General features: G+C 47.1%; 1 protein-coding gene across 2 annotated transcripts in view; it reads left to right on the top strand.

Annotated features, from left to right (window-relative positions):
- Positions 1-9,472: 9,472 nt before the first annotated feature.
- The window catches only part of LOC144933143 (protein TANC2-like), a 95,398-nt gene continuing 87,541 nt past the window's right edge, over positions 9,473-17,329 (top strand). For both annotated transcript variants that reach the window (XM_078857769.1, XM_078857735.1), the window contains exons 1-2: positions 9,473-9,512; positions 12,981-13,052. In XM_078857769.1, the coding sequence (XP_078713895.1) occupies positions 12,989-13,052 (64 nt within the window). In that variant the 5' untranslated portion in view covers positions 9,473-9,512; positions 12,981-12,988. The remainder of the gene's footprint in view (positions 9,513-12,980; positions 13,053-17,329) is intronic.

Below are 17,329 nucleotides of genomic sequence, written 5' to 3'. Positions count from 1 at the left end.
CTGCCCTCGCCTACGTTCCCTCAGACCCACTCACTCGTCCGATCCGGGCAGGGCCCCGATCAACCATCACCCGCCCGTCGACTCGTGAGAGTTGAGGTCCGTCCCTGGCTTGAGCCGCAGCGGCGAGATGTCTTCACCTTGGTGCCAGAACCCGAACTCCCGCTCCGCTCTCACGCACCCCCTTATATCCTCCACCCGATTATCCAGCTCCTCCCTTGTGTCTCTTTAGGGCCCGACAGGCTGGCACCTGTCAGGCCATCAATCACTCCTTATCGCACGTCTCCAAGGCGACACCGGTGCCAGCGTACGACCGACCCCGTCTGCAACCGAATCTCCCGTTAACGAGGTGGCAGTTTGCACGTGCAACCTTACGGTGCACACGCGCACCTGCCTGTCCTCGGTTGACCTCGGTCAGCAGTGCGCACCGCGTATTTTACCACACTACATCTGTATGTATGTGAGGCGTTGAAATCAAGTAGGATAAAAAAAACACGTATCGTGCTCGACTTGTTTGCAAGGTTAAACTGTGATACCACTGGGTAACCTGGTATTTGTCTGCTGAGGCAGTCCAGGAGTTGGACCCCCTTGCGCACTTTGTCCATCTTAAATCTCAGCTCCAATCAAATGACAAATTATTTAAATTGAGCCCTGGTTGTTTGATGTATTAGTCAATTGCAAGGGCAATGGAGTGACAGCAAACGCACTTCAATTATTTGACGTTTAATGTTTTTTACAAAATCTCAAACATTGCAGTTTCATATTACATATTGAATGAGATAGGTCTTCCTCTTCTTACAGTAATGCAGTCCTGTAATATAAGTACAGTATATTTTTTCAATGATATATTATAACCAGTGCAATCTGTCCTGACCTACACAGTTTTGAATACATTTATGAGCACGCAGCAAAAAACACACGCCGTGTGTGTTTGCGCATGTGCATTAACTGAGTACTATACATGCGTGTGGATGCTTCCATTGTGCACGTGCGTGCAAGGGCGGGCAGGCACGTGAATGAATTTTGGTGCTGCAGAGGTTGACATACCAAGGTCCCCCATCACAAATGATGGATGAACCCTGGATGAAACTTATGGGACGAGACCGTTGCTTTTTATTGTATCTTAGATTGGCTTGGGGCTCATTACTCTGGTCACAAGTGTTGTGTATCTCTGTGCTGTGGATGTGCGAGATATGTTTTTGTTTGTGTGTGTGTGCTTTGGCACGGGTGTGTTTATGTGCATTTAAAAATATATATATAATGTATATGTCAATGATACTGAAATGCGTATAGTGGTTTGTATTCCCTTTTATACTGTGCATTATGATGTATTGTGCATTAAAATTAATTGTAATGCATTTACAAAGGGTTTCATTGTATTCAGAATAAATGGGTTAAAATAAGTGCATACTGCTGTGCATATTTATTAGCCATTTTTAATACCAGTCCCTCCAGAAAAACGCGGAGTTTTTTGGTGATTGTTGCGGGCAAAAATCGTTGATTATGCGGCACGTTTTCTTAAAAAATGCGATGGAATATGCGGGATATTTATGCAATTTTATGCGATTAAATTGCGGGAACTTGCAAAAATTGCGGGAACTTGCAAAAATTGCGGGAACTTGCAAAAACTGCGGTTTGATGAAAAAGAGAAAAAAAAGTGATTCCCCCAACACCCTATTCACTAGGCTACTACTTTAATGTAAAGAGTCATTTCTTATTACTTCCTATGATAAGCAAGCATACTACATCATAGAAAGTGCTGGGAATATTTAAGTTCTCATCTTGTTTTATTTCAGACCTTAACAAACAGATGGCTCAAACTTACAAAACATTGAGTCGAACAAGTTCTGTAGCTTTACAAAATGAATATGCTACAACTTCTGTAAAAATGAATAAATAAAATATTAAAAAATAAAATGTGTGCTTCCTGTTTTACAGAGGTAGCTATGCAAAATAATTTGCCCCCACTGTCATGTAACACACTGGGGAACTGCTTTGCGCGGTCTTTTGCGCTTACGTTTGTTGGCAAATGAGAAAGATTTGCGGGCTTCATCATGGTTTCATTGGCATCGCGGGGTTTGCAGCTTTTCAATGATGTCGCATAATGAGTGACGTCACTTCATAACGTTCCCATGGCAACAGGGGAAATGGCTGCGCTTGTGTGAAGTAAACGCAACATTTTTCAACTTTCTGCTAAGATATATGTGACTTTTTGCAACGAAAATGCGGGGATTATGAAATCATGCAAGCCCGCATATTTTGCGCGCGGAAATTTGCAATTTATGCGGCGAAAGTGCGGCGTATTTGAAAAAACGCGCCCCCCGCATAAATATGCGGACTTTGGCTGATTTTGCGTGAAATCTTGCGATCGCATAATCGCGTTTTTCTGGAGGGACTGTAATACGGTAAACGATGAACCATATAGTAAACCACTATAGGCTGAGCTTATTCAACAGAGGAATATGAAAACTACACGAACTCTCTCCTAAAGCCCTCTCGTGGCTAGCAGACATACACAATGGCATTTAGCGCCTGAAAATATTTCCGTACACACGGATAAACACAGTAAACCATTTTTGACCGATGAGAAGCAATGAAATATGGCAACCGTGCATCTGTGACCCACCATAATGGCACGGGGGAATGTGTACCATGCCTTAATTGGAACTTGAATAAATCATTACGCAGATGTCGGGTTTTTTTTCTAATGCCTTTTTTTTATCACAAGTAGCAGTTACATTTAATTTCAAAGGTGAAATAATTATAGTTACAGCTGGGAGATTTTTTTTTAATAGCAAGTTACTATCCTGCCTTTTCAGTAGTGTTCTTGTTTCTTGTATAAATCTGACGCCTTCGTCCAGCGGTGGATAGACAATGATTTATACATTCACGATATATAAACATTGAACCATTTTATGATCGCTTCTCGCTTGTCTCAATATACATGTTGCATTCCAGATTTGACTAAGACGATAATTATAGAAATCCAGTCTTTCATCATATAGTTCAGCTTACAGTATGAGTAATCATGTTTTAAAATCCAGTACCTTACTGTACAATATCAAAACGATGGCATGTTATAGAGTATTAGAATGGAAACTAGCATGCAGTAGACATTTACCCATTAACACCAGCCAGTCATTTTGGAAGCAACGCTGAATTTATATTACACAACAGTTAGTCTTGGAACCTCATTTGCCAGTAGAGAAATATGATAATTGTTTTTTTTACCCTTTTATCTGGCAACAAAACTGACACCTTTTTTTACAAGGAGTCATGTTTGCATAGACCACAATACCTGCAGTCGTTATGCAAACAAAAAACATAACTCTGATAATGTATGTGTAGTGGTGGTGTTGACGTGCGCCGACTGTGACAGTGATGGATCACGGGGCGGCGCGGGGTGCGGGGTTGGGCACGCGTTGTGGGCGTGGTGTGGACGCGCGCGCCGGGAGTGACAGATGACGGGGCGGCGCGGCGTGGGTGGTGAGGCACGATGAGATGTGGGAAAACAGGATCGTAGCCAGCGCCCAGCGATTGGTCGAATAAGTGGGTGCTCGCAGCGACGTCCGCAGGTGGGGTATAAAGGGGGACGCGCGAGAGCACTCGGGGAGAGTTACCCAGTTGAAGACCCGAAGACGGAGCTGAAGACCTAGTGCCCCGAGACCCCTAGTCCCGCCGTCCTTGTGGGGACCGGGGCCCTGTGTGGCTCGGAGGCGAGGCTGTGGGACCCGGGGTCCGACGCCCCCGTGGGTCGGGCCGGGGACCCACAGTCGAGACGGATACCCCGGGCAGGGAGTGTCCCGAGTAGCTCAGTGGCGTTAGTCGCCGAGTAGCTAAGTGGATGTTGGTCATCCGAGTAGCTCAGTGGCGTTAGTCGCCGAGTAGCTAAGTGGGTGTTTGTCACCCGAGATACTAAGTGGATGTTGGTCATCCGAGTAGCTCAGTGGGCGTTAGTCGCCAAGTAGCTAAGTGGGTGGTTGTCACCCGAGATACTCAGTGGGTGTTTGTCACCCGAGATACTAAGTGGGTGTTTGTCACCCGAGATACAAAGTAGGTGTTAGTCACCTGTGAACGAGTTTGATAAAATAAAGAGTGTGTTACCCGTGAAGTCGTCTCCCGCCGAGTTACTACATTACAACTGGCGTCAGAAGTAAACCTGTCTTCAAGAAGTATGGACACGAGGAAGACTACCCGTACCCACGAGCGAGGTCGGGACGACGACGGCGTACCGGGGACACCAACCTCGGCAGGAGAGGACGAGGAGTTGCCGCCGATGCAGCACTTCGCGGTGATGGCCGACGCTCCGCTTGCCTCCGACACCAGCCTCCAGGACGCGCACTCCCGGTTGGCGGAGTTGCTACTCGCCGCCGCCGCTGTCTTGGCCGACATCTCCGTTCCGGCGAGCGGAAAAACGGCTGCGGGGTTGGTGGAGGAAGCGACGTTGGAGGAATCCCGCCAAAAGGCGCTTCGCGCCAAAAGTCTGGAAGTTGCCGCCGTTTTTGGGGGGCCGCCACCGATTGGCGGGAAAGACGGACGCCACGTGGCCGGACACCTCCGCTCAGCGCTGCCCACGTCATCAGCGCGCGCCGGAGCTCTCCATTTTGCGCCTGACAACCGAGCCGACATTTTACACAACTACAGCGGAGCGCGGGAAAATCTCTCCGACGTCGACGACGATCGGGTCCTCCAGCAAAGATTGCCCGCGCTGTCGGCGTTCAAGGCGGATGGGGGCGACTGGGGAGCCTTCCAACGAAGGTTCCTCGCTCATCAGGAGATGTCGGGGTGGTCCGACACCACTGCCCTGCGTGCGTTGCCAGCGATGCTTGACGACGACGCGCTTGCAGCCTTCACATCTGCTGCAAGGTCGTCCCGCTCTACGCTCCAGGCCGCACTACACCTGATGGCGAAGGTGTTCGGGCCGCCCTCCACGTGTCGCCACCAGTTCTACGATCGGCGGAAGGTGGCTGGAGAAACGACGCTCGCCTATCGCACGGCACTACTCGCCTTGGCGGACGCAGCTTTTCCCCGCATGGATAAGGAAGGGAAGGACGCCATGGTGACGGAGCAGCTGCTGGCGTTGGCCCACGAGTTGGGGGTCCCCATCAATGTGGCGGACGAGATGGATATCTGCTCCCTGGCGATCGCCACGAGCATTCACGCGTACGAGGTCCTCAAACGCAAGCCGGGGGTCGTCTGCAAATGGGCGGGGAACGCGGCACTGGCCGCCACGATCGCCGAACCTCAGCCAGCTGCGGATCAGGAGCAGGCCTTCGCTGCATCGCGTCCGGGGGAGTGGAGAACGGGAGGTCGTTCGCCCACACGTTCACCCCGCAAGCTGGAGCAACCGAAACCTACGACGTCCGTCGTCTGCTACAACTGCGGCCTTCGGGGTCACGTCGCAGCCGGGTGCCGGGCCCCGCGTCAGCGCGCCACAGGACCACGTCGGGACGACGACCAGGGCCACAAGTCATCCCAACAAAACCCGGCAAGTCGCGGCACCTCACACGTTCGGTCCACAAACACGGCACATTCGGGTCGCCGCTTGGCGGTGGGGGGTTCGCGGCTGGGTGCCGGGGGTTCATTTCGGCGAGGGGGGTCCGTACGCGGCCCGCAAGCAGTCGAGTGGTCCGAATTGGCCCACAGGATCGTGGCTGCGTCGGCCGGGTCGTCCGTGGTAACGGGGTTCATTGACGGGGTTGAGGTCCGGGTGCTTGTTGACACGGGTGCGTCGGCCACCATCATCTCGGACCTTATTTATAACATTCTTCCCGTCCAAAGTAGACCCCTTCTGCCAGTAGACGTGCCATTTTATGCGGCGAATGGGGGATCCCTGGGGATCATCGGCCAGATTCGGGCGACTATTTGCATTGGTGACATCAAATTGGCGGGCCCTATTTTTGTATCATCATCGCTGGCCGTTCCCTGTTTGCTAGGTACGGACTTTTTGTCCAAAATGCCCATCAAAATTCTTATAGATCAGGCCTGCATAGAGCTTCCGTCAGGTCGGCGGGTTGCGTTCTTGACGAGCCCTACCAAAATGCGCACGGTTTGTGCGACGGTGCAGGCGCTGGCAACTCACACTGTACGGGTGCCCCCGGGATCGCAAATGTTAGTACCCCTTCGGTTCAGGAAGCCACTCGAGGTGGGTGCGGAGGCACAGGGGGTGCTGTTGGGGCCGTCTAACAGAGCCAGAAGGGGCCTCGACTTAGCGGTTGCTCAAACCATGGTGAGAGGGGACAGTGAGCCGTTCGTAATGGTCCTGAATACGGGGTCGCGGCCGGCCGTAATTGCGCAGGGAACGGTGCTGGCTCACGCCGCGCCGCTACCCGTTGAGGAACGGCTCGTGGCTCAAGCAGATTTCACTGTCAAGTCGCATCCTCCAAGTGATGAGGGGACTGAGTGGTTGGACTCGTTGTGTGCCGGTTCTGCTAACTTGTCCGAGGTGCAATTGGGAGCGTTGAGGGGTTTGCTACTCGAGTTTGCTGACGTGTTCAGCAAACATAAGTACGATATCGGCTGCACTGACCTGTTGCGCCACTACATAGCTACAGGGGACGCGGCCCCTATTCGTCAGAATCCCTTCCGGCTCAGCCCAGCCGAGAAGGAACATGTGCAATCGGCGGTTAATGATATGTTGGCGGCCGATATCATTTCGCCCTCTTCTAGTCCGTGGGGTGCTCCTATTGTCCTAGTAAAGAAACAGGACGGGTCCTTGCGGTTTTGTGTCGATTTCCGCCGCTTAAACAAAATCTCGATGGCGGATGCGTATCCGCTCCCCAGGATGGATGAGTCGCTGGATGCCTTGGCGGGAGCACAGTTTTTTTCCACACTCGATCTGCTTTCTGGATTTTGGCAATTGCCACTCGATAACGAGTCTAAACCTAAAACTGCTTTCCGGACACCTGGTGGCCTATTTGAATTCAACCGTTTGCCCATGGGCTTACATTCCGCTCCCGCCACGTTCCAGAGACTCATGGAATTGGTTTTGTCGGGCCTCCAATGGGATACCTGTTTGATTTATCTCGACGATATCATCGTCTTTAGTCGGACTTTCGAGGAGCACCTCCAGCGACTGAGAGCGGTGTTCCTCAGGATGCGTTCCGCTAAGCTTAAATTTAAACCGGCTAAATGTTTTCTGCTTCGGGAATCGGTCCGGTATTTGGGCCATATCGTGAGTCGTTCAGGGATCTCGACGGACCCTGCTAAGACGCATTGCGTCAGCTCATGGCCAACGCCAACCTCGGTCACGGAGGTTCGCAGTTTCATTGGTTTCGCCTCCTATTACCGTCGTTTTGTCAAGCAATTTGCCACCATAGCCAGGCCCCTGCACGCTTTGACGGCTAAGGGTGTGAGGTTTCACTGGGGGGCGGAAGAGGAGGCTGCGCTCTGCTCCCTTCGTGACGCCTTGGTGCAGGCTCCCCCCTTGTGTTACCCCAATTTCACACAACCGTTTTTGCTTGACACAGACGCCAGCAACACGGGTATCGGGGGGGTGCTCTCACAGGTGGTCGGGGGGGTTGAACGGGTGGTCGCCTACGGTAGTAGAGTTCTTTCCCCCGCCGAACAACGCTATTGCGTAACTCGTCGTGAATTGTTAGAGATTGTGGTTTTTACACAGCAATTCAGGCCGTATCTTTACGGCCGTCATTTTACGGTCCGTACGGACCATGCGGCTCTACAATACGCTATGCGCGTGGCACAGCCATCGGGCCAATTGTCCCGATGGTTGGAGGTCCTTCAAGACTACCAATTCACGACGATTTACCGCAAGGGATTGCGACACTCAAATGCGGACGCCTTGTCGCGGTTGCCTCCGTGCACGGACTGCACATGTTTGTTGGGATCGGCGCGGTGCAAACCCCCGGTCGCCGGCACCCCGGGAGTTGCGCTCGCCGCCACTGACACCCCGGGAGAGGACGCCCCCACGGGGAGGGATTCGCTGTTGTCGTTGCCCCTCATTGAGTGGGGCCGTCTCCAGATGTCCGACAGCTCCCTACTTACGCTACGTCGGAAAGTTGGCGCTCCCGAGGTAGGGGAGGCGCGGGTCGGTTCCTGGGTGTGCAGACAGGGCCTTTTGATGAAGTGGGACAACATGTCCCGGCGTCACGTGCTCGTTGTGCCTGTTGCTATGCGGGGTAGGGTTGTTCTGGCAGCTCATGAACGGCTCATGCATCTGGGTTTTCACAAAACGCTCGCCCTAATCCAGCGAGACTATTATTGGCCGGGGATGGGTAACGACGTGGCGAATATTCTTAAGGGATGCGTAGGGTGCGCCAAAAGGAAACCGCCACCATTGGCAGCTAATCCACCGCTGCAATCCATTCAGGTTTCGCGTATAAACGAATTGGTAGCGTTGGACATCTTGGGGCCCTTTCCGGCTACACCAAGGGGAAATAGGTTCCTGCTGGTTGGCGTGGAATACTTCACCCGATGGCCTATGGCATGGCCGCTCGCCAACCAGTCGGCTGCGGCGGTGGCGGACGCCTTTGTCCAGGGTTATGTTTTGGACAAGGGCGCCCCCGAACGCTTGCTGACGGATCAAGGAAAGAATTTTTCGAGCGTTTTGTTGCGCGAGGTGTGCGACCTGTTGGGTACAAAGAAAGTGCGTACTTCCCCCTACCACCCGCAGACTGACGGGATGGTTGAGCGTCTGAACAGGACGATTACGTCTATGTTGTGCCAACAGGTCTGCGACGATCAGGTTGATTGGGACTTACAGGTGCCGGGGGTACTCGCGGCCTATCGAATGGCCCCTCATGCGGCGACGGGGTTTTCCCCATTTTTTCTTATGTATGGGCGGGAGGCCGATCCGGCCATGGACGTCCAACTGGGGATTTCCCAGCCACGTGCAAAATCTAAATTGGCAGACCACATCAAATTTAATATCGCCAAATTGACTGAAGCGCGGGAGGCGGCGAGGTTGAATTCGCGGTCGCGGCAAATTGCGAACGAGAAATTGCATGAGCGGAGGGTGCATACGCATGATTGGAAACCAGGCGATAAGGCCTGGCTGCATTGTCCACATGCACCGTTGGCTACGTCCCCCAAGTTGTTGAGACCTTGGAGGGGACCGGTGGAAATTGTGCGGGTTGCACGACCCCAGAGTATACAGATTAAATGGGGGAAACGCCGTTGGTACGTGCACCCCTCCCGACTGAAGCCCTATGCGGCACCGTGTGACCCCGTTCTGTGCCGTGACGACCGGGCGTGTGATGTGACCGTCGACTCGGGGAGGGAGGTGTCGCAGGCTGATCCTCACGTGTCTCCACCTGACCCACCCCCAGGTGCCTCGGGCTTGACGGCTGCTGACCGTCGGGAGCCTGAACCCCGGGGCACGCACGGGTCCTCGATGCCTGGCCGATGTCTTCCTGAACCGCCGGCACCACCGGACGTTCAACCGCGTCTGGTGCCGTACGACGGACCGGCAAGGCGGACTCGGGCTAGGGCTCAACAATTTTCATGAAGACGTTTTTTCTCTACACCGAGCTCGCCCGGTGTTCCCCTCTGCCGGGGTAATGTCCCGTTGTAGGGACGCTCGAAAAAAAGGGGACACTGCACGAGTCGAAAGAAAAAAAAAAATTTCCATTTATTTTCCTTTCTGCATACACATTGCTATTGTCACTCGCCGGTTTGTATATATTGTTCTATTGTCGCGGTGGCATTGGTTGATGGTTGCGGATGGTAGTGTTCGCGTCGTGTTGTGTTGTTACGTTAGTTGTTGTTCTTGTTGTTGTGTTGTGTTACGGGGCACACAGGGCGGTTTCCAACACCATGTGAGACTAGGCTCTAAGGAAAGCTGTCTCGGGTGTGGACCAATCAACTTCAAGGACAGTGCATACATTATCAGAGTTATGTTTTTGTTTGCATTACGACTGTAGGTATTGTGGTCTATGCAAACACGACTCCTTGTAAAAAAAAAGGTGTCAGTTTTGTTGCCAGATAAAAGGGTAAAAAAACAAATTATCAACAGTTAGTCTGACAAACACAAACCCTCTTGGGTTGGACAGGTTTGGGATGCAAGGGCTGGTTCAACATTGAAACCCGTGTGAACACATTTTGTACAATTCAACCCAAGCAACACTGCAAGTGGTAACCTTTAAGCTGTTATTACAAAAAAAAATACCGTGTACAGTATTGTTTAATGGATTGCCACGTTTTATGTGACAGGTGTAATTTTGTCTCATTAAGGGGGCTTGAATTAACTTTAAAAGCAATGGTTATTTAAACCAGATTCACAAACTTTAACCATACCTAAAACATACATTCGTTTAAGTGCTAATATGCACTGAGTATACATGCATTAAACTTTTCAGTAATTTTGTAGTATTTGATATGAAAAAAAATCTCATTACTTTGTAAGTGTCTGATCTTATTCAATTATTGTTTATTAGTTTACTTACAAACCTGATAAATTTAAAGAGGAATTCAACGTGTAATAAGAGAGTGCCATCTCCTGTATTATTGTGGGGGGTGTATTACCTTATACAGGCTGTTTATCTATAGTGGGTATTACATCCAGGTGAAAGGTGATGGGGCGGATCCACCAGGGAAGCCTCTGGAACGTTCCCGAAGGTTCCAAGAGGGGCGTGGCCAGAGGCGGGGCTTAGCCTCCGGGGAGCGAATATAAGCCGGGGGCAGAGCAACGTTAGGGGTCAGTGTTGAAGATAAAGAGAAGCTCCCCGTCGCTGCTGCCCCACCATCTCCACCTGCCATGTGGCGGCTTGACCTTCAGCCGCTCACCCAAGTGGGTGGACATCCGCAGAGAGTGAAACAAGTCTGTACTGAAGATTTATTAATAAACAACTTCAAGTCTTTACCGTGTCAGAGCCACTTATTACAAATGTACTATGACACGTCTGCATATTAGGATCACTAACTTTACGCATGCCAACAAATACTTCAGCCTCGCGTTGAAGCAGATTTGGAGTACCTTGAGCTCAATTAATCTGCCGTGAGAAGGGACAGCTGCAGCTTGTGGATTAGCCCCATTAAATTAGAGGCACCTGGACTCTATGAGGCTCTGGTTCCGGCAATAATTTCTCTTGATGACCTCGCCAGTAACGTCAAGTGACTGATCTATTCCGTCTCCTTTACCCATTGCCTATTCTAGTGATCACTGCAAATGAGCAGCCTTTACAAATATATATATATTTTTAAACAGTAAAGATACCTTTAGATGCTGCTTTGATGGTTTTGAATTTAATAAAAGAAAATGGTAAAATATTTGAGGATTTCAAAGTATTGCATTAAGTTAAAGCCACCGATGTGCAAAGTCAATTGTTACTCATCTTACTTGTGGCACTCGGGACGAGCGTAACGCTTTTATACCTTAAAATTGTGAAAGACTAAGTGCAGGTACAATATGATGCTTAATACAGAGAGGCCATGGGTTCGATCTCAACCCTGATGCCTGCATATTTGGGATTTGCATGTTTTTCCCATGGTCGTGTGGATTTTTCTCCACGTCCGCTTTTTCCTTCCGCATTTAGAAACATGCATTTAGAGTATTTGGCTGCTTTATATTTCCATGTGATGAGCCATTTTTTTTGCCAATGAATGGAGTCACGCAGTTTTCCTTTCAATGCGGGACACACCGCATCGGCAAAATAAAAATTTCATCATTATTTAGTCTAACCTCCACAGTGTGTCATGGATCTGAAAGTAATGGAATAGACATTCAGCTGCCCAACAAATAAATATTGCACTATCAGTCACTACTGACTTGAATACTACGCATGATTGTGGTGACAAAAACCTGGTCAAGTTCAACAAAAAAACATTTCACGATAATATCCACACTTCCATTATATTCGTATCTACAATAAAACCATGACATTACTTGACAGTCTCATCTGACCTGTCTTGGAATGGCTATACAGTTTCACTAAGCTGGTTAAGGAGGCATGCAAGGAGCTAGGATTTATTTTATGTGTCAAGGCCTTTTTTACTATGAACAATTCGTACCATACAAAGCACAATGTCGGCCAAAGTTGGAATATTGTTGCATATCTGGGATTAAGCAACCAGTTTCTACCTCACTGTACTTAATATAATTCAGGTTAAAGCAGTCAGGGTGATTGGTGGTCCAGCACTCACTAAATTTACTCCATTCACTCACTGGCAACCAGTAACCACCTTATCACGCTTCCATCGCTACTACCATGGTTACTGTCCCCCTGAACATCACTCATTGATTCCTCCACCCATGTTGAGGACTAGGTCTATGAGACTGACTGTTTTGTCTCATCCATACTGTGTTCAACAAACTTACTTATAATCACACGTCTATTTCTGATACTTTCCTTGTAATACTCAACTTTCTAATTCCCTCCCACACTTGTCTTTTACCAAGCTCTCATAATCTTTCTCAATTTAAGAACGTGTTAAATCGTATCTATTACAACTTCAACCGTGCTTTTTGTTGCTGGTTCTTTGGCTTTGTGGGCCTGTGGGCCTATGCTTGGCAACCGTGTAAAACATAAGCCTCTTCTGTTTCTACACACTCCTGCTCTTTGGATGGTGTGATGCCTCAAACCTCCTATACAAAAGTGGATCACATGGGAAAAGAGCCTTTGCTTTTGCAAAGAGGAGGAGGAGAGAATAAAGGACCCATAAATCAATGCTGAGCTGTTCCCTGACATCTTCAGAAATGAGAGCCACCTGAATTAACTCCTGTGTATCCTCTGTGAAAAGGGCACAGCACTACTCTCGGTTCAAATTACATTTATTTTGTGCATTTGAAGTGAGTTAAATTTTTTCTAATCAACTCTAAAGGAATACTTAGAAAAAAACGTTTCAATCAAATATTGAAGATGATGACCATTTATGCATTTGTCAATTATACTTACATGTTTTATTTTCTTTGACATTAAGGGAACATTTTGTACAGTTCGCATTTGGCATGTTTTGTGTGAATGTACAGTTGTAACCAGAAAGTTATTTTCCAGGTTCTAAGCTGACATTTAGATTTTTTTTGGCAGATAATGGGATGGAGGACAGTGCTCACAAAAAGCGATCCATTGCTGGGCTGGGCACTTTCAACAGAAAATCTGGTAAACGTTCTTCTTTTATCATTTGATTTTAGGTATCCACTATTAAGTAAAAGTGTATCAACATTACTGTAATCGTTTTCCTTTCATATTAAGTTCCAATGCTGTGTTTGAATGCGATATGACAATTATCTATATGGGTCCCATGATTTTTTGGTTCTCAGGTTGCCTCATGGTAAATCTGCAATTATTATGTGTAAAATGCAAAAGGTAGATTGCTGACCTCTCTTAAACAGCTTCTCTGTCATATCCTCTTGAACAGTACATGAGTTCTTATACACAGAGGAATGCACAGATGGGTTCAAGTACCCACTCGCTGTACTGCCATCTCCAGGTCACCTTTTAGCCCAGCAGCGAGCTTAAGAGTCAAACCAGTGATCCAAAACCCCCTAGGTACACCTCTTCGGCCGGCTGTTAACCCTTTCACAATAATGATTGCAGTTGGGATTTCACGTTCATGGAAGACTGTAATTAGCATCTGCAGTATGTGGTTGATGCAGTTCAATTTCTGGCATGAGTATGCACTGTAATATATTGTATGACATTTATTGGTGGCTTAGATGAGATTTTAATGAGATTTTTTTAAACCCTGAAAACTATTGTAAATATACCTTTTGTCATATCGTTCCTGTGTCAGAATTCAGTAAATTTTTATACCATATGTTATTCCATGTTACTCCATTGTTATGCTATATATCATATTTGCACATAATGTTACTTTTTAAAATATGATTAGTACAGTAATGCTTTGTGACTGAGAATATTTTTCTACTGAGGTATATTGCATAAACGTTATTCATTTGTAATACAACACTATATTGTTAGTTTTGCATGTCTTTTTATCTAACACGTATGCCTCTGTAGCCTTTTAAGCATGAAAAAATTGGTTAATAAGTATTGAACTCTTACCGGACATTGGTGCATTAAATCTTATATCCCTTGGCACATGATCCGGTTGCAATCATGCTTTTGAAGCTCTCAGTGCTAATTCACCATGCAGTCATGGGCAGATGCAAATTATCATATGTCAATCAAAAATGCGGAGGTTGATGATGCACAGTTCTCAAAGCATTTACAGTAAATGCATTAACACTTCACGAAATTGAATCACTTCACGATTAAGGGTTCTTTCGGTAAAAATAAGCCCATTGCAATTTAATCAAAAGTTGTGTTCACCCTAATTATAATCTCGTAAGTTTTGATGTGACTTCTCTGTTCAAGAGGGTTCCGGTCAACGAGTCAATTAAATTACTCGACACTGGTATTGAACAAAGGTTTAGCCAAAGATATCCCAATACTAACTGAACTCTGTCTAAAGAACACCTATTTCTTGTGGAAAGGTGACTTCTATAAACAAAAGGAAGGAGCAGCAATGTGCTCCCCTTTGTCTCCTGTGATAGCGAATTTGTACATGGAAGATTTTGAAACAAAAGCAATAGCTTCAAGCAAACCCTCTGCTTGGTTTAGATATGTGGATGACACATTGGTGGTCTGGCCACACGGAAAAGATACACTTCACGGATTTCTAAATAATCTCAACTCGCAAAACCCATCCATCCATCCAAGTCACCATGAAAGTGGAAGTTGACAGAACTCTACCATTTCTGGATATTCTGCTCGGATGGGGTCGAAATGGTAAAATAACACACGGCGTTTACTGAAAGAAAACGCATACTGACGCCTATTTCAATGCAGAGTCACACCATCACCCTGCACATAAATCTGCTCATATCAAGACGCTCAATCATCAAGCCAAAAAAGTTTGAGATATGAAATTAAACATGTTAAAGAAGCACTGCAAATGAACGGTTACAATGATGCACAAATCAACAGGGTATTGAATACCAAAACCAAATCAAATACCACGAGCATTTAAACTGCCCAAGTAATTAAAACGATCAAAATAGCGTACATTGCTTGAGTAACTGATAAACTAGCCAGATGTTTGGAAAAACAAAACATCCGAGTCAGATTTGGCATGGTACATAAAATGCATAAATTAATATCTGGTACAAAATATGTATTACCGAAGCTATCAACAGGTGTGTACAGGATTAACTGCACTCGTGGCAAATGCTGATGAATGATCAGCACGAGACTAAAAGCACATCAGAGAAATATGAAATACTACTAAATACAACTGTCAGCGAATCATCAAATAATACATTGTTTAAATGCATGGCTATACAGGCAACTATACTTCCATAGGGATTACCGTTGGTACGGCTATTTTAATACACACAATGGACAGGAAGGACAAGATCTAAGGGCTCACATATTGCACATGAATAATGTAAGTTGACTCATTAATCCCCCCACATCTACGCCTCTATATAAGGAATGAAACAGGTGGACTTCTGCACAAATCTAGCTGTCGCCTGATGAAGCTAGTTGTAATTACTGGCAAAACGTCGTACTGAAATGGTAAATGGTGTGGCTTGGCTCTCAAACACACTGGTGTGCTGTACAGGAATACCTTGTACTTTCGTCTGGTTAGGGACCAGAGCATGGACGAATGTCAAAAATGGACGAATGTCAAAGCAGGGCCTTTATTTAGCTTGCAAATTTATTTTGGGTGGCGAAAAACGTACATGCAAATAACTATAGTAACTATATAAACATGCGTGCGAAACCTAAATAAACACATAAAAGAAAAATAAACGTAATAATAAATAAATAAAACTAAATAAATAACCAAAACTAAATAAATAAACAAATTTATACCTTCAAATATTTATATTTTTGCTCAAGTGGACGATGAATATATTGGTGATTTAGGGGGAATCTAGGTTCATAAAATAGGAAGGAGAAAATTGGTGAGTATGAGATTCATCATCAGAACTGGAAATCAATATCTTTCTTTTGGGAGAAGGGGACTTTGATTGAGATCACAAAAATAACTATGAATTGTTTACATTATAATCACAGAAATAAGTACAGGATTAATAATATATTAATAAACACAAATATAATAGATGCTCACTGAACGACTTCTATTCAAAGACTGAACGTAAAAAATGGCGCATGGCGCGAACCTCGTGGAAGGTTGGATGAAATTGGACGAAAGAGGCAAGGACGTGGACGAAATTTGAAATGTGGTTATGATTGAAAACGGCTGAAAAATCGAAGCGACGAAAGTCAAGTGGACAGAAGTCAAGGTATCGCTGTACTCGTGACGAATTGGCATATTCTATTTACGTGACAACCCTTACTACAGTGAGGGAAAAAAGTATTTGATCCCCTGCTGATTTTGCACGTTTGCCCACTGACAAAGAAATGATCAGTCTATAATTTTAATGGTAGGTTTATTTGAACAGTGAGAGACAGAATAACAACAGAAAAATCCAGAAAAACGCATGTCAAATTTGTATAAATTGATTTGCATTTTAATGAGGGAAATAAGTATTTGACCCCTCTGCAAAACATGACTTAGTACTTGGTGGCAAAACCATTGTTGGCAATCACAGAGGTCAGACGTTTCTTGTAGTTGGCCACCAGGTTTGCACACATCTCAGGAGGGATTTTGTCCCACTCCTCTTTGCAGATCGTCTCCAAGTCATTAAGGTTTCGAGGCTGACGTTTGGCAACTCGAACCTTCAGCTCCCTCCACAGATTTTCTATGGGATTAAGGTCTGGAGACTGGCTAGGCCACTCCAGGACCTTATTGTGCTTCTTCTTGAGCCACTCCTTTGTTGCCTTGGCCGTGTGTTTTGGGTCATTGTCATGCTGGAATACCCATCCACGACCCATTTTCAATGCCCTGGCTGAGGGAAGGAGGTTCTCACCCAAGATTTGACGGTACATGGCCCCGTCCATCGTCCCTTTGATGCGGTGAAGTTGTCCTGTCCCCTTAGCAGAAAAACACACCCAAAGCATAATGTTTCCACCTCCATGTTTGACGGTGGGGATGGTGTTCTTGGGGTCATAGGCAGCATTCCTCCTCCTCCAAACACGGCGAGTTGAGTTGATGCCAAAGAGCTCAATTTTGGACTCATCTGACCACAACACTTTCACCCAGTTGTCCTCTGAATCATTCAGATGTTCCTTGGCAAACTTCAGACGGGCATGTATATGTAATGCGAGCAAGGATTGAGGGGGGGCGGAGTCTGGGTCACGTGGGGAGTGGGTGGAGTTAGGGTCACGTGGGGGAGAGGATTTAGGGAGAGAACCGGAAGGGGAAGGGGGAGTTGAGACGGAGTGAAATACGAGGAGGCCACGCTGGGCAAGACGGAGAGAGTGGCGCGGTCGCCACGCGGTGGGAGATGTCGACACCGACAGCC

The sequence above is a fragment of the Lampetra fluviatilis genome, chromosome 1, assembly GCF_964198595.1.
Source record: "Lampetra fluviatilis chromosome 1, kcLamFluv1.1, whole genome shotgun sequence".
In the NCBI taxonomy this organism is placed as follows: Eukaryota; Metazoa; Chordata; class Hyperoartia; order Petromyzontiformes; family Petromyzontidae; genus Lampetra; species Lampetra fluviatilis.
This window is presented reverse-complemented; position numbering and strand designations above follow the sequence as displayed.